The 21,966-nt window shown below is 40.4% G+C and overlaps 1 protein-coding gene across 2 annotated transcripts in view; it reads left to right on the top strand.

Annotated features, from left to right (window-relative positions):
* Positions 1–21,966, top strand: part of VAChT (Vesicular acetylcholine transporter) — a 320,408-nt gene that overhangs the window by 7,501 nt on the left and 290,941 nt on the right. The window contains exon 2 of one of the 2 annotated variants that reach the window (XM_089237497.1): positions 5,679–15,314. The exons of the other annotated variant lie outside the window; for it this stretch is intronic. Within the exon in view, the coding sequence (XP_089093623.1) occupies positions 6,145–7,947 (1,803 nt within the window). The 5' untranslated portion in view covers positions 5,679–6,144 and the 3' untranslated portion in view covers positions 7,948–15,314. Of the gene's footprint in view, positions 1–5,678; positions 15,315–21,966 lie in introns of those variants that run through there. 2 annotated transcript variants of the gene reach the window in all.

The following is a 21,966-nucleotide window of genomic DNA, read 5'->3' as shown; positions in this document are numbered from 1 at the left end:
GAAAACGCTGACAGATATTAAAGTGATTATTGCAGAATATAAACGTGAGAAGTCGGGAATTTCAGAGACGTCATTCATTTCGCAAGGGGTTGTATAGATATTGAAATTAAAAAAAAAACTTTTTATATGGACACCCTGTGACCAAAAACCCCCATTAGCAAGTTATTTCCCAGTCTCTCCTGATGCAAAACAGAAAATCTCCACGTTTCTAAGTGTAATATTTGCTGAGATATTTGAATTCAATTATCTGAGGAAAGTTGGGAGAGAACAACAAAAACTAACGGACGACGCTTCTTTTTCCCAAGTTTCCGATTTTTTAAATTCAGATATCTCAGCGAATATTTCACTCAGAAACGTGGGCATTGTTTCGTTGGCATCAGGAGAGAGCGGGAAAATACTTTCTAATCGGGCACAGGGTGTATATATAAACAGTTAATTTTAATTTTAATCACTACACAACCCTTTACGAAATGATTGACGTAGCTGAAATTCCTGACTTTGCACATTTATATTCTGTAAGAGTGTCTGTCTGTCACTGTTTTCTTGCTATCCCATCTTGAAAAACGTCAGTCGATTGTGGGACACTGTGTACAAACTTCTCGTGGCGACCCTGATAGTGGTTGGCGAAGCCCATAGGATCCGTGACGCACACTGTGAGAACCACTGCTTTGGGCCGATAAGACGAAGGCCACGGACCCACTTGTGCCTGAGAGAGAGAGAGAGAGAGAGAGATGAAGGCCATGGACCTCTTCACAAAATGATATTCAGCGCATAATAATATGAAAATAATAGGTTAATTGCTTTTCGTTATCTCATTTAAGTTCGCGGACCCCCCCCCCTCCCCCCACCGAAACCGCTTCAAGGTTCCCGCTACAGGATTAGAGTGAGCATATTGTATCGAGAAAAACACGGGGAATAGGAATCACAAATACGGGATACCGCTAATACACGCCAAAAATGTTGCCAATGATTGGTGAAATCACTAAACATAGATTATAAATGAAACGAGAAATACACAGTATTATAGAGAGAAAAGTTTGTTGTCTCCGCCGCGAATCGAGTCCCGGTCCCCTTGCAATACAGAGCATATATAAGTAGTGGATACACAACTATTTATTTCCTAATTTATAACTGTTGCCACCTTTGGGAGGGGCGGGGGCTCTCGTTGATTAAAAAAGAGGTTGCTACCAACCACAGAGATACATTGAATATTGAAGGACCTTCACATCTCGGAGAGACATCTAAGCATCCCCGAAGGATAGGTGTAACACAGGGACGCTACTACTTCTTCCCTAATTATATTTGTTGCCGTCTGGGGAAGGGGGTTAACTTTTGAGTAAAAAAAAATCATTAATTCGTTAAATTTCTCGAGCAACTGATTCAAATGGCAACAAATGCACAACTATTTTCTAACATCATCAAGTCGGCATCGGGATCCCAAAGTTTCTTTTTTATCTAAGAATTCAGTCTGAATTTAGGAGCTTGTCCTTACGCAATTCCACGTAATCCTCGCGGCTCATGTTCAGCGGACGAAACGGAAAAGAGGAAAGGTAATCAGCTAAAGTGGGATCAGCCATTATTCTGTCCGCTCCGGACAAAACATCCTCAAAACCTTTCTCTATCCTCTACCACCTTGTTGTTGTACTTACCTGGGGTTTTAAGAGAGAGAGAGAGAGAGAGCAAAAGAGCGAGCAATGTTCGCATCTGACCGAGAGTCATCATTTACCAGACTGAAGATGTAAGAGTCCAAAGCGAGAGACTCACAGACACACAGAGAGAGAGAGAGTGAAAGAGTCGGAGGAGAGAGAGACATATAAACACACACATACACAACAAAACGTTCGCTTCGCAACCAGCGGTAAATTTCCCAGAGGTAAATTCCCGAAGGACATCTCATCACTTATTGTTTGTTCCTATCCACGGGCTACAAAGAGAGAGACACACACAGAGAGAGATTGCACAGCGCCATCCATCTTTAGTTTTTCTTGTCTTATACTATAATCCTTGGAGAATGACCACACGGAGTTTTTGTCGGTATGCAAACATCAAAATTTATGAGCGACTCCATTATTATTATCTTTGTGTATGAAACTGGAAATTTTTCTAAACTGTCGGAAACATAAGAACTTAAAAAGATGAATATAATTTTGTGTAGATATAGGAAATGTCATATTCAGGGTCATAATGCGGGTATAGAAAGGGGTGATGGTTTCATGAACCCCCAGGAATGTTTGGGTGTTTAAGTTATTTTTAGAAGAACTACCTTGTAATTGCGGGTGTCTGTACCAAACACATGGACTTCAAAAAAAAGAAAGAAGCTATTTTGTTGTTTTTTATAATAACCCGTTCGTTAGAGGCTGTCTCAAAAATATCACTTGCAGGAACCAAGGGATGTCAAGATGATATGCACGTTATCCAAAGAATTTAATTTCATTCATTTATGCATGAATACAATGTACGTGTGTTATAGTAAATGTGACAAATCGGCCATTATACATAATAACCAGGTATTATGCGTACTTACCAATCGTCTTGGTAGGTTTAATATATCAATCTTAACGGCGAAGATGCATAATAACCAAGTGTCGTTGTTAAGTTTGATGAATACTTGAAATTTTTATCGCCTTTATCTGTGATTATTCATAATACCCCAGTGTAATTGGTGAATTTGATAAATATGGAAAAAAAAATCCAAATAAGTCTAGTGATGAATATAGTCAAACCCCGATGTAATGATAACAAATTTTACTATCATACCCCGAAAGAATGATACAATACATGTGTGAATTATTATGTATAGTATATCATATAGTACAATTTATCATGTTTACCAACGACGCGACGCATTTTAGGTATTATGCATAACCACCGTAAAATTCATCAATTTAGGGGAATTTATCCAATTTACCAACGACGTAAAATAAAAGTTTACTTTTTTCCCCATGAAATTTGATGCAGATATTTTTTGAAATTAATTCTACGACATGATCTGTAGATGTTTTGAAGATTTTTTTTATAGCATGATCTAGATGTTTTTGCAAATAAAAATCATAAAATTTTACTTTCGGTCATAAAGTTATCTGAATACTTTCAGAAATAGGGCATGCGTCAACTTTTCGGATCCGTAGAAAACTTGCCGTAATTTCCCGCTCATAATGGACGGTAGTGTATAAATTGCGCATGCAAATTTCACTATTTTCAGGAAAAACGTGGAATTTTATAATCCACATGCTCAATCAAACTTCTGGTTGTTACTTTCATGATCAATGAGATTTCAATAGATCAATAGATTCTAACTCATTTCAAGTAAAATGTAAACTTGGTGGTATTTCAAATTTTAAGTTGTTGGTACGACATTTGGGATTTTAAAAATTCAGGTAGGCTGTGCCGTAGACACGGCCGCAAGTTTTGACGTGAAAAGCGTTTTTTTTGTGCCTTGAATCACGTCATAGATACTGACATAATGAAATTATGTCATTATCATTGGCTTTTTCATTGGAATAACCAACATACGATACAGGGCGTGGTGAAGAAAACGAAATGACCGCGGTGCGACAAAAATGACCAAATGAATTAACAAACGATACCAATAGAGGTAGACGGCCTTTTCTTAGCCCAATATATCAAAGAAATAGACATTTCCGGGATTTTATGGTGAGTTAAACTCAGAAATAAAAATCATCCGGTCTCTGCCGGGACTCTCGGGCCCAGGCTCTCTTGCATGCTTGCCCGGTATACAAGAGGGCATGGGCTCGAGAGTGCCGGAAGAAACCAGATGACTTTTCCTTCCGAGTTTACATCAGTATAAAATCTAGAAAATATGCTTATTTGAAATGATAAAAATGTCGAGACTATTTTCGTTGTGTGTGAACTAACCGCTCAAGATGCAGCGGAAAACAATTCGTTACGAATCAGGGAAGCGGTCCTGGTGCGCAGACGGGAAGGTATTTTGAAACCGAAGTGATATAAGTTGATTCGTCTTTGTGTAATGCGCATCTGGTGAAACTATTGCTTTTGACCTGCGTTGGGTAATTACTGAGATATCAACGTTTAAAGAGTTTCATCACGCAACTTTTTGCGAATGCTCCCGGTATCGTAAGATGACGCCCGAATGGCGTGGTGTGGTAAGATGCTCTTCTTCCACTATGAAGGTTACCGTCAAGGTCCACGGGTTCGAATCCGGGTGCAGGACGTCAGAAGCAAGTTCTTTACCTACCGAGCCTGGGGCAACCACCGATGGTTGGGGGCCTTCATTTCCCATCCAACTCGTCTGGTTGGAAATTACCGTATGGTGATATACTGTATATGACCGGAGTTTGTGTACGGTAAAGTAATTCTAAATCATCACCAGATGATTTAAAACACGTATTCACGTAAATAAGGTAAAACGTATTGAGTAATGTAGAAGAAAATGAAATCCAAAAGACTATCACTCAAAATACAAAAACAGCCGTTTCAAGGTAAATATGGTGGAAAATGGTGTGCGCTATACCAGAAGAAGAGGGTACATTTTAGCCTTGAAACGGCTGTTTAGTGTTCCAATTTTTTTTGTATTTTGAGTGATAAATCGTTGGAATTAATTTTCCACACTATACTCGAAAGGTATTTTTGTTTGAGTACTGTAATCAGACTAACATCAGTCTCTGTGTATTCTTTATCGAGACATACAATCAATACTGAGGATTAGAGGATAGCATCTCTAATCAGTTCATGATCTATAAAGGTTCAATGGATCCTCAATCGAAAATCGGTGGTTTTATACGGATTACTTATAATCTTTTTCAAGCCTAAAAATCAGAAATAAAACAGGACAAAAATTAAGGTGGTCAGTATTACTCCGCAGGTATATTGAGAAAATGCATGGAGTAAACACCTTGGTTTGATAAATCCTAGGAACTAGGTAATCAATCTAAAAGTAGGCGTTACCTACTTTAATATACTAATTACTTACTTAATTACCTACAAATAATATAATAAAAATATAGGAAAAAAAAAAGAAAGAGCAATTATCCCAAAAAATAATTATCATGAAATATGCCCCCATAAGAAATTATGGTTGCGTAATCTACGTATCGATAGCTTCATGATTTTTATTAAATGCTTATAGATGGGAATCAGCCAGAGCTGTAAGCAGCGGGGGGGGGGGGGCGGGCAGAAGGAGCTCGTGTCCCCCCCCCCTCCCCCCCGCTAACAAAAAAAACTTAATTTTTTTATTAAAATATTTTAATAGAGAAATTGAAATATCGAAAGAAATAGCCTTTTTATATGGAAAAAATGCAATTTCGATCAATTTCTGGGAATTTTATGTAATCAAAATTTCTTTGGAAGGAATTCTTTGTGCCTAAGTAAGGTCGATTCTGCGTACACCCCTGGAATCAGCTGAGACCGACGCTTATATCTTAGGCCTCGTACTAATCGAGTTCAACTGTAAACGCACTGAGCAAATAGTGCGTACAAATTAGTGTTATTTCAATATGCTAACTGTATTTTGCAATTTATATTCAATATTTTTATATTGTGTGTGTGAAGTGAAGAGTTTTTTTCTTGTGAACATTTATTTTGTGAATCTTTCCCTAACCTGTGGCCGGCCAGTAAGTTGTGTCCCCTTGACAGTGTGAATTATTTATCCTTAAATTTTTGAGGCAATTTCTTAATGTAATTTTCCTTTCTATTTGAAGGGACCCCAGATATTCGGCAGGCTGCAGGATAGGGAAAGATTACAGATGGCGATGGACTGAGTGCACATGCGCACAAAGGTACCGTATTAAATACAAACAAACACGGCTCGTAAGGTCATTTGAGTGTACAGTCTGATCTCCTGGGAAAATCTTTAACCGGAATTAAAGACGTTCATGAACGCCGTTTCAAGCTTCCTCCTGATTGGATGACAAGAGTTTTTGCAATTTGTGAAGAAGCAGCAGCTGGTTTCCAGGATGACGCGTTTTCAGGCCAAGTGCGATGATGCCACTGCTGAAATGAATAGGACGGATAATGAACTGTGCAAGAGTTGGTTCGTCAACAGATGCCACTGCACGTCGGTTATCTAAACCGTGGTGATCCGAGGTGCGAGAGAGATCTTTCTCAGGAGAGTTGCCATACGCACATCTTGCTGTATTTTCAGAGCGCGGAAGTAAAAAAATCAAAATGACTTTCGTGATACCTTTCGTCAACATGGACATATCCCAGTTATGGCGCCGGTTCAACGACAAGTTGGAGGAACCGAACAGCCAACGGAAGATGGTCTTGGTCATCGTCTGCGTGGCTCTTCTACTCGACAACATGCTGTACATGGTGATAGTGCCTATCATTCCGGATTATCTCCGATACATCGGTGCCTGGAAAGAGCACACGGAAGCCGGCGGGATGGTCTGGGACAACAGTTCGGCCGTCCCCGGTGTGCATTACAACGTGTCTTTCTGGAAGCGGGAGAAAGACAAGATCGTCTACGAAGGAGAGAACAAGGCGGTCGGATTACTCTTCGCCTCAAAGGCCATCGTTCAGCTGTTCATCAACCCTTTTTCTGGAGCGGTCATTGACAAGATAGGGTACGACACCCCTATGATGATCGGACTCACGATAATGTTCTTCTCCACTGCTCTTTTCGCCTGCGGTCAGAGTTACGGCGTCCTCTTCCTGGCAAGGAGTCTGCAAGGTGTCGGTTCGGCATTCGCTGATACTGGTGGGCTCGCCATGATCGCAGATAGGTTCACGGAAGAGGCCGCACGTCAGAAGGCTATCGGAATAGCCCAAGCGTTCATATCATTCGGTAGCCTCGTGGCACCACCTTTCGGTGGGCTGTTGTACGAGTTCGCTGGGAAAGAAGTTCCATTTATTACTCTGAGTCTCGTCTCGCTGATGGACGGTTTCGCGTTGTTGTTCGTGATGCGACCCGTCAAGGAAGCCATGAAAGAGCAGGGTATAGAGAGACCAAAAGGGACGCCTATCTATAGGCTTTTCGCCGACAAGTACATTCTAGTCACTGCTGGAACTCTTGTGATGGCGAACGTTTCCCTGGCTTTCTTGGAACCGACTATAACGCTGTGGATGGAAAACACAATGGATAACGTGGACGAGTGGCAGATGGGCCTGATATGGCTCCCGGCGTTCTTCCCTCACGTCCTCGGCGTTTACACGACTGTGAAACTCTGCAAAAAGTATCCAAGGTATCAGTGGCTGGTCGCCGCCACCGGATTGGCTATGGAAGGATTCAGTAGCTTTTTCGTGCCGTTCGCCACAAACTTCTGGCTTCTGATGCTCCCCTTGTCCGGCATATGTTTCGGAATAGCACAGGTCGACACGTCGCTCTTGCCCATGCTCGGCTTCCTGGTCGACACCAGATACGTCTCAGTATACGGATCCATCTACGCCATAGCAGACATATCTTATTCCCTGGCTTACGCAATCGGCCCCATCATAGCTGGCGGCATAGTCGCCAGCATCGGTTTCACTGGCCTCAACATGATGATAGCCGTGACCAATCTAGCTTACGTACCGGCACTGCTACTCCTCCGCCACATCCACGACTACGACACCTTCAAAGAAGAAGAAGAGAACATAGTATTGGATGAATTGCCGCCATCACAATACAAGACGTTTGCCATTAACAACGGGAAGGCGGTCAGCGTCGCCGACGAAGGGGTCACGGTCACCCAGGTCCAGGATTCCAGCCTGGGTCAGACCGCAGTACCGGTCGGTCAGGCACCAGACGCTTCTTCGGCACAGCCAGTGGCTTTCAACGACACCAATCCATTCCGCCAAGGTCCGCCTCCGAAACCCCCACAACCGCAATCCAGAAGCCCATTCCAGCAGAAGCAGAACCTGCCGCCTGGAAGGAACCCTGGCGGCCCACCTGGTACGGTCCAGGGCCAGAAGAAACCCAAGAAACTGAAAGGCTACCGCACCTCAGACATGGAAAGAATTATCAGTAGCTCCGATGAAGATCAGTAACGATAATTAGGACCTTAGGGGAAATGAAACCACCTTTCCTTTTTGTCCTGCATTTTCTATCCCTCGTGCAATCATAGCGTTGAAATTAGGACACAAAAAAAAGTCTAGCTGATGTTCTCATTGGGAATTGCATATAGTTCTTGTCCACGTCGTCGTGTGTTGTTCGTGCCATTTCATCTGGTATTAACCGTAGCCCAGGGGTGCACAACCTCCCGCCCGCGAGCCAAATGTGGCCCGCCAAGGGGTTCCATCCGGCCAACGAAAGTTGCTGCAGTACAAAAGTACACACAAAACGCGATAAATTCCTAGGCTGCAGATATTTCTTTCCTAAAAATACGAGACATATCTCCAAAAAAGTTGCCAAAGCGTGTAAAATTGCCATTAAAAAATTGTCGAATGCGAGTGAAATTGCCATTTACCGCCGAAAAAATCTGTCAAACACGGGTAAAGTTGCAATTCGCGGCCGGAAAAAATTGTCAAATTCAAGTAAAGGTGCCATTTGAAGCTAGAAAATCTAACTTTACTCATGCGGGGGTACAACAGAAACAACGACGTGCCTACATAAAAAGAATACTACCGCAAGGAGTTCCAAACCAAGGGGTTAGTGGTGAGTGAAAGAACAAGGGCTGACGTTCGGAATCGGCAATAAATTGTAGGTCCCGTTCTAATTAGCCCTAGTGGACCGAAAATGTCCGTGGTGCGAGAAAAATGGTCAAATGATCTAGAAAATTTGTCAAAGGCAAGTAAAGTTGCCAACTATCGCTAGAATAGCAGAAAAATCGCCAATATTGGGAAATAGTGTACCGTCATAGGTACCGAAACAGGTACTGCAATTCCAAATGTAATTTCCGCGAAAAAAAAAAAAGCCCCATATGTTTGACGCGTATGTCACGTATGTGAGATGAATATATTTACACATGACTGTCATTAATTATGATAGAGTCATAATTATCATAACATACACTCTGTGGGTCATGAAAATAATCTTAATTTTTGATTCAAAAAATTTGAGTGAGCCTTGATAGGTAAATTGAGAAGGAAAAAAAACTGGACGTTTTGTAAAAAAAGTTGGGACGGCCAAAATTACGGGACTATCCCGTAAGATACGGGTCATATGGTCACCCCCATATCTAGTTTCTGGCCCGCGAAGGGGTTGGAATATCACATAATTGACCCGCGGACCGAAAAGGTTGTGCACTCCTGCCGTAGCCAAGTTGGAGGAAAGTCAAAAAAGGAACCGTCACCGGTTTGTTTTTTTTTCTTCTCCTGTCCCGTGTGAAACTTTTTAGGTGTCGTCATGTGTCACGAAAATGCCACCCAGTGACAGTTTCCAAGCTATCAAAGAAACATTCTAGGTGTTAATATAATAAATACATAAAAGAAAAAAGACTATTTTAGGAATTTTTCGCAATTGGAAAACTTTAGACGTGCGATTATATATATATCTATGGAAACAAAAAGAAAATGGAGAAAGAGGTGTCGTTATATGTATATTATATGTTGTGTGCACTGTTTAGATCCATTTTACAAAATATTTCTTTGTATGTACATATATAACATGTTTAACACGTTATATTCGTGAACGTTGAATTGTAAAATTGAGATTATTTAATATGCGTTAATGGAAAGTCCAGCTTTTAAAAATGGTCAGATTTCAAGTGCTATCTAAGGCGATAGGTTCCAAAAAGTTCTACTGCAGCTGCTTTCTTGAGCTCCGAAGTTCGTCTCGCACCCCATCCATCCCAGAGTTACCAAACTCTGTTCTTATCTGCCCTGAGCTGAAGAACTCTGCTCTCCCTGAGCTAACAAAGATAAGAAGTTCTACTGCAGCCGCTCCCTTAAGCTCCGAAATTCTTTTTGCAACCCTCAGAGATGAAAAGAAAGAAAAACTCTGCTGTCATATATATATCTTTCCTGAGCAAACAAACTGTGCTCTCACCTTTCCTGTACTACTGTTACTATAAGCGGAGATAAGACTTGAAAGCCTGGGAAGGGAAGCATGATGATAATTATGTCAGTTTATATATACACATAGGTTTTAACAACTGGCTGTTACGAAGATATATTTTGGAAAGAGAGAAAATTCAACAGCCCCGGCGGGGAATCGAACCCACGTCCTTTCACTTTCCGTGTGAACGCCCTAGATCACTAGACTACAGAGGAACCGAATCTCTCAATCTTTCCTTGGAGCTCGTGTGCACTGAAAGGGACCGTACATGGACGGCCGGACCAGACTCAGGCCAAGCTCACAATATACGTATATACATTACCGCTAGTTGCCTTGGCATTGACGTTGTGGGGGGAGGAGGGGGGGGGGAAGCTAACAAACCGTGCTTTCATATTTCCTGAGATACGGAAGATAAGAGGTTCTGAAACGTTTCACTGCAGCTGACCCCTTGAGCTCCCGAATTATCCCTCCTCCCCAGAGCTACAAAAACTCTGCTCTCACCTTTCCTCAGAAAACTGCGTTTTCAGTTTTCCTGAGCTACCAAAGATAAGAGGTTCTCAAAAAGTTTCACTGCAGTGCTCTGAGCTCCAAAGTTCTTCTCGAATTCCCCCCTACGCCCCCAGAGGTAGATAAAACTGCTCTCATTTTTTGGTCCTGAGCTAACAAACTCTGCCTTTTGACTAAAAAACCTTTCCTGAGATAACAAAAATAAGAGTAAAAGATAATTCACTAAAGTGGTTTCACTGCAGCCGCTCCCTTGATCTCTCAAGTTATTGTCTCACACCCTTTCCCACAAGAGCTACCAAAGATTGAGAGGTTCCAAAAATTTTACTGCAGCTGTTTCTTCGAGGTTCCAATCGCTTCTCGCATCCACCAAGAGCTACCAAACTCAGCTCTAACATTTACTGAGCTACCAAAATTTTCAAGCACTTTCCCCCTCAAATGATGTTCCACCCATATCAAAACAGTTTTTTTTACCTACCGAACCTGAGGCGATCATCGAAAGATGGCGCCTACATTTCCGACCCAACCTGATCGGTAATAAATTGCTGCATGGAAATATGACAGGACGAGGAAGGTGCCTTGGGGCGGGGGGGTGTCTTCAAAAATGATTAGGCAACCTTCAGCCACGTCTTGAAGACAAGTTATATGAAGCGCGCCCTGGAGGTGTTTCTACTAATCGTTCGTACTTGTTGACAAGAAGTTGGTTCTGACAAAGGAAAGAGGCCGTCTTATATATTGGAAAACCGAAGCACCACAAAAAGACATCAATATCTTAATGCCCAAGATAAACCCATATGAATGAAACTCCTTTAAACGAAGAAAGTTAGGCGGTCTATGCACACACATATATGAAGCGGATCTTTTGTTTGCTGGCTCCTGTTGCATCAAAACCTGTCATGTTGTCAAATGTCGATTCGTTTGGATGTGTCACGGGGGATATTAGAAGGAAAAAAAAATGTTCGCATGTATATACGTGCACACATAAATGTATTTTGTTTCCACTCCCCCCACTCTTTTTTTTTTTTTTACCCGTGTTGGCGCTCAGCATGAACGCCGATATTCTGTGGGCCCGGCGTATCAATTATTACATCTTAACTGTCTAGTGTGTGAGGCAGATAGATGGAAACTTTCTGGAACGAAGACAAATAACCCGAAGTTGATGGAGTGGACAGATCCGATGATGAATCGTGAGGCGTATACCATAAATGTTGCTTTTATTTATTTATTTATATATATATTTTTTCTGTCGTGGGAAACGTTGGCTCGAAGAAACAGCTGCTTTAAGTAGAGAACAAAGGAATGAAAGCAAGATGGCGGAGTTGTTGGCTAGCTTAAAACTGAACTAGGTATCATAGAGAAACTTACACGGTCCGTAAATATAGCTGAATATTTTGGTTTTCCGCCAATAATTCCTCTTATAAATAATGAATCGCACCAAGTCTGATACAGATGTACCCTCTTTGTTAGGGTTATCATATTTTAAACTCACAATGTATGGATATAATGGCTGACCATATCGCACCGAGACGAATTCGGGATATTCCTTCCACTGGTGTCAATTCATTTCTGGCGTAGTATGTTGAATTATACTACTTCTCCAACAGTAATGACATTTTTTTACGTCACTTGATAGTGAAAGATTCCATTTAAAAATTCAGGGAAGAGCCTGAAGTTACCTTCCTCATTTGGGAGCGTCATCAGCAATATCTTGATCTCCTAGGGAATTAGGAACACGCTAATCTAGCCATAACAAGTCTCGGTGGCACATCGATCCACATCGGAAGCAGTATGCTAAAATTTCTGCGGAACTTTTTTTGTTTCTTCTCGCACAATACAATTGATTCTTATTCCGAAGGGAGTTCCGTTGTCCAATCTTTTTTTGAGGACTAGTACTATATTTGCTATAACCAGCGCTCCGGAACCAAACGGGGCGTTCGGCTCCCTCAAGTTTAACCAACGCGGTACCGTAAGTAGGAATTTTTAGGGTGGGGGGGGGGAGAGAACGTGATAACACCGCCCTCTCCATTATGAAATTTTTTCGGCACAGCGCTGACAGGATGAAGAGGGTTTTCTGTTTCCCTCAACGTCGAAGCATGAATGTGAGCCGATCTCGACGTTAAAAAGACTCGGCAAGCTGTAGAGAGCAACAGGCTTACAGTGATATAAATATTATATCAATACACCCCACTCATAGTTTGAAACATAGATGGCGGTATCAGAAATTTACGCACAGCACTAGATACGCACTCAAACTGTTAGGTACACAGGGTCGCAACTAGGGTAGGGCAAAGGTGTCTGATGCCCCGGGAGCTGGATGAGGAAGTGCACTAGGTTCGCTGTTGTTTCGTACAAAATAACGAGAAGGAGGGGGGAGGGGTTGCCAAAATTGACACAGGTCCCTAGCGAAAGAGAAAATTTTTGTTTCTGGTTCCGACCCTGGGTATACATGCATATTTCCGAGAACAAAACTCATTCGGTAGTAAATTGCCTATGACGAAAGACCGGAACTGTGCTCAATTTCTCTCATGAAATGCTCATTGCTACCCCTGAAATTTGCTGACAGTTCCGGCCCTGACCAAAGCTATAGCCTCTAATAGACTTTTTTTTTTCCTGTTTAAAAATATTACAATTTAAACTATAACTGAAATTTTTAACTTTTGAAATAGATTGATAATAGTTTGCAAAAATTGAAATTTCCCCGACTTTATTAATCCTCTGCGGTCCTGAGGTTTACGGTATTTTGTTGGTGCAATTCGTTCTTTACATGTGCCTTCCGCCACAATGAGGACGCGGGTATCTCCCTGAGTAGCTAGCATCCAGGGGGATTCTAGCTACTCATTGAGATACCGAATGAGTTGTGTCGGAAGTATGCATGTGTACCCTTTGATGCTAGTTACTGCGTTTTTTGTTTAGCTTATGCATTTTGCTAAGCAGTCAAATCGATCGATTGTAATTGAAACAATGGATCGATCATTGTATTAATGAAATTACCCGTTCTCAAGGTTATAGCTATGAAAACCGAAGTAATATTTTGGAGGCGATTTCCTCTATCGTCACGTGAAACGCCATCGGTTCCTTCAACGATTCCAGGGGTTTAACGATGTTATTCCATCAATTGTGAAAAGATCCTCAGTCAAAGCTGATCTAGCTTGGCAAATTTACAATAAATAAATTTCAAATCCAAGGTCATATCGTAAATACGACTACATAAATATCATTCTAAAGTAGAAAAATAATATTCAAATAAAATTGAACTAACACTCCTTTTAGATGCTCTTGAAAAGATGAAACAATAATTGTCTTGAAATCACTTGCACACTAGGCCTTGGGCCTTGATTCATATTAGAAATCACATTGTTCGACATATACCACTTGCCGTAAACAGCAAGTTGGAGGACTATATTGAGTTCTGAACTTGACTAGCTGAAATTGCAAGCGGCAATCAAACTTATCAGTCAGCAAAAAAAGGAAGCCGAGAAGGAGCATTGGCTTGTTTTATGTTCTTTTCTTCCTTTCTTTCTTTCAAACTGAGAGCATCTCTGGTCATATTATCATATGGACAGTTTACTACCGAATGAGTTGTGCTAGAAGTGTGAGTCTGTGTTCCTGACAGTTTCTGAGTGCGTATCTAGTGTCTGATCACAACACTTTTCACTGAAATGTTAAACATTCTTTCTAATTCCTGGTCGGCTGGGGTGGGAGTGTGTTGCACGGGTTCCCTGAACACGACACCCCCCCCCTTGCGTACGCCTCTGCTCATAGCTATAGTAAGAGATACAGACATAAACAAAACATTTAAGAGCCGAAAGTTGCACCTTGTGCCGTTTATACGGAAATCAAGCCCATATGCAGGAGGGGGAACGGGTGCGTTGCATTGTATATTCATTATTTATTGGGAAGGAGTATAGGCGGGGTCTTAAGTAGCCTAAGCACCCAAGTTCTTGCGCCTATGGATATACCGACTAATGGATATGTTTAGAATCAAACTCTCTTGATCATGCTTCCCCCATGCTGGACTAATTTTACGGACTAGAGCAGTTCAGTTCATCCAATCAACTTACAAGAAACAGTTCAGATACACCAGTTATCTTCACTATATTATTCGCGAGCACCGTGGTGCTTGCAGAAATACCAAGACCTCTGGATACTTGAGCTCAATTTCGTACCCTCTACAGAAATGATGCTCGTGGAGTGAAAGGATTTAAACAGGAGAATATGTCAAGATTTCTAAGCTCTTCATAAAGGTGCTCTTCATCTCATTTCTGTCGTAGGCAGTGCTCGCGATGCAAAAAAAGGTTGAAAATCTCTGAGTTTTAACATATCAATTTTTGGACAATCTTTCCCGATTGAATCCACAGACATATCGAACCATTAATCACACCGTTAACCATTCCGCTGAAGAATTTATGTTTTCCTGAAGCTGGACTTTCAAAATATTTACCGTATTTCTTAGAAAACATTTATGTACGTACATGAGATGTCACTTGTAATATAACAAATACATTTGTTTATTATCAAGACGTTGGTTAAATATTCAAAATATAATTTATTAATATATTCAAAGAGGATGTATCCCATGTTTACTGAAGAAGTTTGACGTATGCGAAAAAAAATAATGCGAAGAAACGTTTGCTCTAGAGACGTTTTTAATGCTATAAATATTTGCGTTCACGTTTTCATTTAAATACATACATAGTGTTCGATGTCGTATGTGTGTTTAATGCTAATTAAGAGCTGAGTTTTCTCTTCCCCCCCCCTTCAGTTTTTTGTTTGGAAATTGGCGACGTACATTATCGCCAACGGCTAAGGAGAATGAAAACATATCATGAGTATAAATAAAATAAATACATATGAGTATGAGTGTGTATGTTAAAATTACAGAGGTTAAAGTAATAAAGAATAATTTTTGAATCTCTCTGTGTGTAATATTATGAATGGCGTGGTTGGTTTCTACTTTTGGCTTTTTCGTCGTGACTGATCCTGAAAAGGGCGCCGTAGCCCAGGTAGATGAAATGCTCGCCTGAAGTGCTGAAGGTGTTTGGAGGTGTCGCGCGAGTACGATACCCGGTTCGTCCTCGTCAGAAACGTTTCTGGTAATGGGGTACAGCAGAAACGGCGACACGACCACAGAAATAGATTGCTACCGTAGGGAGTCCTACATCGAGAGGGGTTAGCGCACGAACCTCTCGGTGAGTGTATATAAAAAAAAAGTGCCGTTCGGAATCGGCAATAAATTGTAGGTCCCGATATAATTAGCCCTCATGTGCAAAAAAAATAACCGTGGTGCGACAAAAATGATGAAATGATTCTGAAACTGAGAGAACCGCTCTTGTTCACCATGATATTCAAGGTACACAGTTACGGAAGTTTCCTAACCGTATATTCGTGTTTGTAATTGATATGGATGAAAAAAAACAAAACAAAGCATTCGGTATAAAATCTGGGTGATAGTTTTATTTCACCAAAGGTCGAAATACGCCAATAAAACAACAACAACGCTTCATCAGTGAAAAATACTGAATACGGAGAGGAGGGGGGAAGTTACCAAGAATCCAAATGGCCGTTACTGGCAATCCCAAGTTACAATTTGGTATTAATCATGTTAGCACATAAATAAAAAGCAGCAGAAGAAGAAGAAGAAGAAAAAAAGAAATTCATACTACATGAGATATGCAGGAAAGAAAAGAAAATTGAACATGTATATATATATACAGGGTGATTATAAAAAAACTATCCCGACATATAGGCCCCTAACTATCATACCACTCACAGAAACTGAATGAAATTTCGGCATAAGGTATTTTGATGTATGCGCTCAAGAATGATATGGAAAACAACAGTGTCACTCTAACAGTTACGGTTACAGTGAGAAAATTTCGAAAATATCAAATGGCAACACCAAGTTTTTTGTATTGGAATGTGATCTCCATTGTGAAAAACCCTAAACAGCGTTCGAACGGCAACTGTAGCATGAAAATCACCGGCGGCAGATAGGCTAAAAGTGAGGACAACCAATAAGGACAGAGAAGCGGCATAAAATAAAGCATTTTACTGTGTTTCAAAAATTTTCCACATGACCTTGTGGAGGACTAATCAGGCCTTGTGGGATCTCAGCCGAAGAAACGGTGTGACGAATGAAACGAACATTAATGCTCTGTCAGGTGCACGGCAAAGTCCTTTTTACTTTTTCCTTGCCTAACTCCGGTGATTTTCATGCTACAGTTGCCGTTCGAACGCTATTTAGGGTTTTTCACAATGGAGATCACATTCCAATACAAAAAACTTGGTGTTGCCATTTGATATTTTCGAAATTTTCTCACTGTAACCGTAACTGTTAGAGTGACACTGTTGTTTTCCATATCATTCTTGAGCGCATACATCAAAATACCTTATGCCGAAATTTCATTCAGTTTCTGTGAATGGTATGATAGTTAGGGGGCCCATATGTCGGGATAGTTTTTTTATAATCACCCCGTATATATATATAGTATGAATTAATATGCCATGGTGGTGATAACACAGTAAAACTTTTCCTTTGCGGACACCGATGGGACAGAAAAAATTCGTCCGTAAAAGAGAGGTGACCGTTAGTCAGTGGTTTGAAATGGCATACTTTTATTATACGTGGGGAAATTATTATTTGGCCGTAAAGAGGGGTGACCGCATCTGAAGGGGTGTCCGTTAAGAGGAGTTTTACTGTATTCCGATTGTAGAAACAATATGAGAAATTTTTATTTTTAACATTATGTGGGTCCATCTACATATATAAAATTGACTTTCTCTGTGTGTGTGTGTGAGTTCTTTGTACAAATCTTCAATTTTAGACCGATCTTCGCCAAATTTTGCATATACAGTCAAACCTCGTTAATGAGTCACTCTTGGGAGAGCAAAAATATGACTTAGTAAGCGGAGTGACTCGTTAAACGGAGTAAGCTATAGCTTCCCAATCCCTGCCTGAGAACAATTGGGACTTCCAAAACAAGTGATCCGGTAAGCGGAGTGACGTGTTAATCGGGTGACGCACTAACGAGGTTTGACTGTACAGGGTGATTCAGAAAAGATGGGAAAAACTTTAAGAGGTGATAGTACACGCCAATACAAACAATTGTCATCAAACCCGCTAGTGCCTTTCGAAACAGCCGATCCTGTTAAATTTTATTGGGAGAAAAAGAACACCATGCATGTAAATGTAACCTGGGGAAGAATAATAATAAACCATATGCAAAACTGCGTCACAGTGAATAAAAGGTGCGGACGCCGGTGCTGTGAAGTTATTCCAGCGTGGAACCGTTCTAACAGTTGTAACGTCGGGATAATGGTGCACTTTAGTAACACTGAAAAAGGAGACATGCATTTCATTTACGGAACTGCAAACGGAAGTACCACAGAGGTAGCACGGATGTACGGTGAACGCCTAATAAACAGACCGGGAAGCAAGAAAGGATCCCGTTTCGCACAGCTGCCGATGCAAGCGCGCAAATGTTTTCGGATTGGGCAACCGCCTGTGGTAGAGATAAACACTCACCCTACATTCGTGCTGCCTCTGTGGTATTTCCGTTTGGAGCTCCGTAAATGAAATTCATGTCTACTTTTTCAGTATTAATAAAGTGTGCCATTATAGCGTACGTTACAACCGACTTGAACGACAGGTTATTTTAAAAGTTCGTTAGAGCTGGGAAAATGCCCGAAATAGGCAAAAAAAACGTGTTGGGCAAGAATGGTTTCTGAGCCTCAACAATCACTTTCGGAATGTTTACTTTGGTTACCGTGGTTCCCTAACAATGTGTTTAAGACATTGTGCCTTTTCAATGGTTTGTCACTTCTTCACCCCTGTGAGTATATGTATAATAATTTAAATATGTGTGCCTAATAGTTTCCTCACTTTTTCAATCCTCCCTGTAACTGAAGAAAACTTGGGCAGCGCAGGGTATTATAGCTAGTCTATATATATAAAACTGATTTTCTGTTTGTGTGTGTGTATGTTCTCTATACAAATCTACAATTTTACATCGATCGTCGCCAAATTTTTCATATATACCAAATGGGACCCGACTTAAACGATAGGCTACTTTAAAATTTCATCAGAGCAGGGCAAATGCCCAAAACGGGCAAAAAGCCATAGGGCAACAATGGTTTTTGGGCCTCAACAATCATTTTCGGAAAGTTTACTTTGGTTACCGTGGTTCCTTAGCAATGCGTTTAAGACGTGTATATGCCTTTATAATGGTTTGCCACATTTTCAATTCTCCCAGTAATAGGATCTTTTGAATGACGTCATAATCATCATCAGCATCGCTTTGAGGGTCAGGTAAAGGGTGATCCTCATAGAAATCAGTGTTATAATTGCCAATTCTACTGCAGAAATGCGGAAATTTGGTGGGGTTTTCTGTCACATCAATAATTTTAAAAATTTTATAGAATTCTCGATTTTTGAAATACTGAGTTCGCTCAGAGATATAAAAATCCCAGGAGATTAAATACGAAGCAATTAGCCGGACCTACTTTTGAGTTTGATATCCATGCAATAACGATTGATATTTCAACCGTTTATTTATATCTTCTCAAGCATGAAAATTAATGTCCCCGAATTGTCTTTTAATATTCATCTGCATAAGTTCATATAGTTTAGTTTGCTTTAAAATTAATTATGGGCCCGTAAAAAGTACATCGAAAAAATTCCACAGCTTTAATTAACGATTTTTTGAAGCAGAAACAGGCAGAGATGGATAACTTGATTTTCAAAGGGGGGGGGGTCAAAATACCTAGCGCCCCTTAAAAAAGGAAAACAAATATATATATTTATTTTTACGTTTCTTTAAATCTAGATTTGTTTCTTTCATGAGTCGCGCAGGAAGTCGCCATATTGGTTAACTTTAGACACGGTTTGCATGTCCCTCAAAGAAAGAGGGAGATATCACGTGATCCTAAAAAGCCTCATTGAAGAAAACGCGGGCAACGCCGGGTATTATAGCTAGTATGTAGTAAAAAGGAAGGAGGAAGAAGCTATAGGAGAGAAATTTCACCTAAGCAAACTCTTCAATATTATTTATTGTAAACAGGTATCATTTCAGTTTATTTATTTATTAATTCTAGTAATGAATTATTATTGTTAAGGAGTTGATTATGTAAAGAGTTATAGAATTTTGGGACAAGATATGAGAAATGTTTCTAACCAATCCTTTTATAGACTCTAGGGAGTAAATAGGCTGAGTTGATTCTAGCAGAAGAACGAAATGTGTTCAAAGGTAAAGAATGTTGTTTTTTTAAATAAAATAAATATTGATTTGAAGAAATAGAGATGTCGAAGTGGCAAAATATTTAGAGAATGGGAAAAATAAGAATTCCAGTTTACCAGTATTCCGGATACGACATCTTGTCACGTGTCCCACAAATTTCCGTGAAATACCACAAATTCTCGTCCAATACAGTAAAACCCCTATTCAACGGAATTGCAAGGGACCGAGTTTTTTTATTCCCGTTGAGCTTAGGTTTCCGCTTAATAGAGGTTCAATTGACATAATGTGGGAAATTATGTAACGATCTCGGAGAAAAAATTCAAATAAAATGAAAATAAATTAATTGGAAATAAAGTAACTAATTTAAAAATACATAAAGTAATTATTAATTAGTAAGTGATAATCAATTATTAAATATTTATCATTTGGTATGACACATTATTTATTAAAAATACACACATACTGTATTTGCTTCCAGATTGCACTATATGCAGCCCATCACATACATCAACTATTCGTATCACCCAATATACAAATACAAATATAACGCCACAACAGGCAAATTGCCCAACGAGGTGGACTTAAGAACATCATGGATCCCCGAGCCATATTTTGGAGGCCCTACCTACTACTGCTACACCACACATGCACCCCGCCCACACCCTCCCTCCTCCGCGGAACCCCCAACGAATCGGTACATGCGGGAATGTGCATGTACGTGTAGTGAAACCTGACGTGAAGTTTTTTTTGTTTCTCTGTAATGCTTGTTATGTGTAGTGCCGCCATCTGCCACCAGTTTTTCTAACTATGAGTGAAGTGTTATGATTGAATGGTTTATCGTTGTAGGACTGTTGCTCTCTGTGGCGAGACTTTTTAACAAGGAGATCGGCTCGCATTTGCGCCTTGAAGTTGGGAACCACAGAAAACCAACTTCAGCCGACCACCACTGTGGGGTTCGAACCCAGATCCTCGCATCGCGAGTCCGTAGCGAGTCCATATGGAGTAAAAAATTAAAAACAGTACTGTAAATAAATTTTTATTTTTTCCAGTGGCCAATAACAGTTTTCTGTATACGGTTCATAAATTTTGCAGCTCGACTTTCAGTAAACAGTTATGTTTCAATAATCATACAAAAAATTCCCGAATCATTATGCTATAAACCAAAATTCCTGCAGTTCTTTCAAATTTTCGATAATACAGTCGAATCCCGTTATAGCGAAAGTCTCGTTTTAACGAACACTTTTCTAATTGCCCAAATAAATGTACATAGGAACAATACTATGTAACCTGGAATTCCTTTATAACGAAATTTCGCTTTAGCGAAGTGATTCCTCCGGTCTCTTGGCGTTCGTTATAACGGGATTCGACTGTACCTGTATAGAACTTCACCCCACACTGTTTTCTCCTGAAATGACGGCACACATGTCATCTTCATTCTCTTCTTTTTGATTTTCTCGACAAAATCCAATGAAAGTTTCTATATTTATCGTGTCAGGTTTTCAGTTTGTACATTGTCTTCTATGTTTATGTAATCTTTAGCACTGCAATCACGGGAAACAGCTTGCATACAATTTTGTGTCTTGTGAATATATCAGTTGGAAATTCAACCTTTGCACTGATTTCTCCCGTAGAAAAGCCTGCTTTACCGAAAAATTTCGTAAGAATTTGACGCACGCACGCAGCAACTGCCTTACTACATATTGCTCATTAAAATCACAGCATCAAGTACAGAAACAGTTTTTGCTAATGTAGGGGTGGATGATGCAAAACTCACATTGGCAGGCAGAGATTGCATAAAAAATTTCGTTAGAGAACTTCAACATTTTGTGTGATTCCGTTGGCCTATTGGTTTGGGAAACATTTGTAGTACTTCTAAGAAATTTTCCGTTAAGAGCATACAGTTTTTTCTTTCCGTTTCCACGTTAGACAGGTTCCGTTCAATCCAGGTCTCTTAATGTGTATTTTACCATTGAAATCACGGGACTGAAATTTTATTCCGTTGAAGACAGGTTTCCACTTACAAAAAGGTTCCGTTAAAGACAGGTTTTACTGTATTCTCAATTTACACTGAAAAACCAAAACCTTTATCACGTGATTATGTGCAGAGTTTTCCCCGCACATCTTCAATCTGCGTGCCTAGGCCGGGATATCCGTTGGGCACTGAGCCAGGATATTTCACGAGACAAAAGTTATTCGAAATTTAATAGTGTTAAGAAGGATAAGAGCCCTGTCTTCCCGTCGGTCCTCCCTTTTGTGAAGAGTGAAGAGGCCATGTCTATGCAGTGGAACCTCTCAATAACGGACACCATGGGATCGGAATTTTTGTCCCCT

Source organism: Pholcus phalangioides, unplaced genomic scaffold (assembly GCF_987345545.1).
Source record: "Pholcus phalangioides strain wild (caught in Gottingen) unplaced genomic scaffold, Ppha-v1.0 ptg000010l_1, whole genome shotgun sequence".
Taxonomy (NCBI): Eukaryota; Metazoa; Arthropoda; class Arachnida; order Araneae; family Pholcidae; genus Pholcus; species Pholcus phalangioides.
The sequence above is the reverse complement of the archived record's forward strand: the minus strand, read 5'-3'. Positions and strand labels throughout refer to the sequence as shown.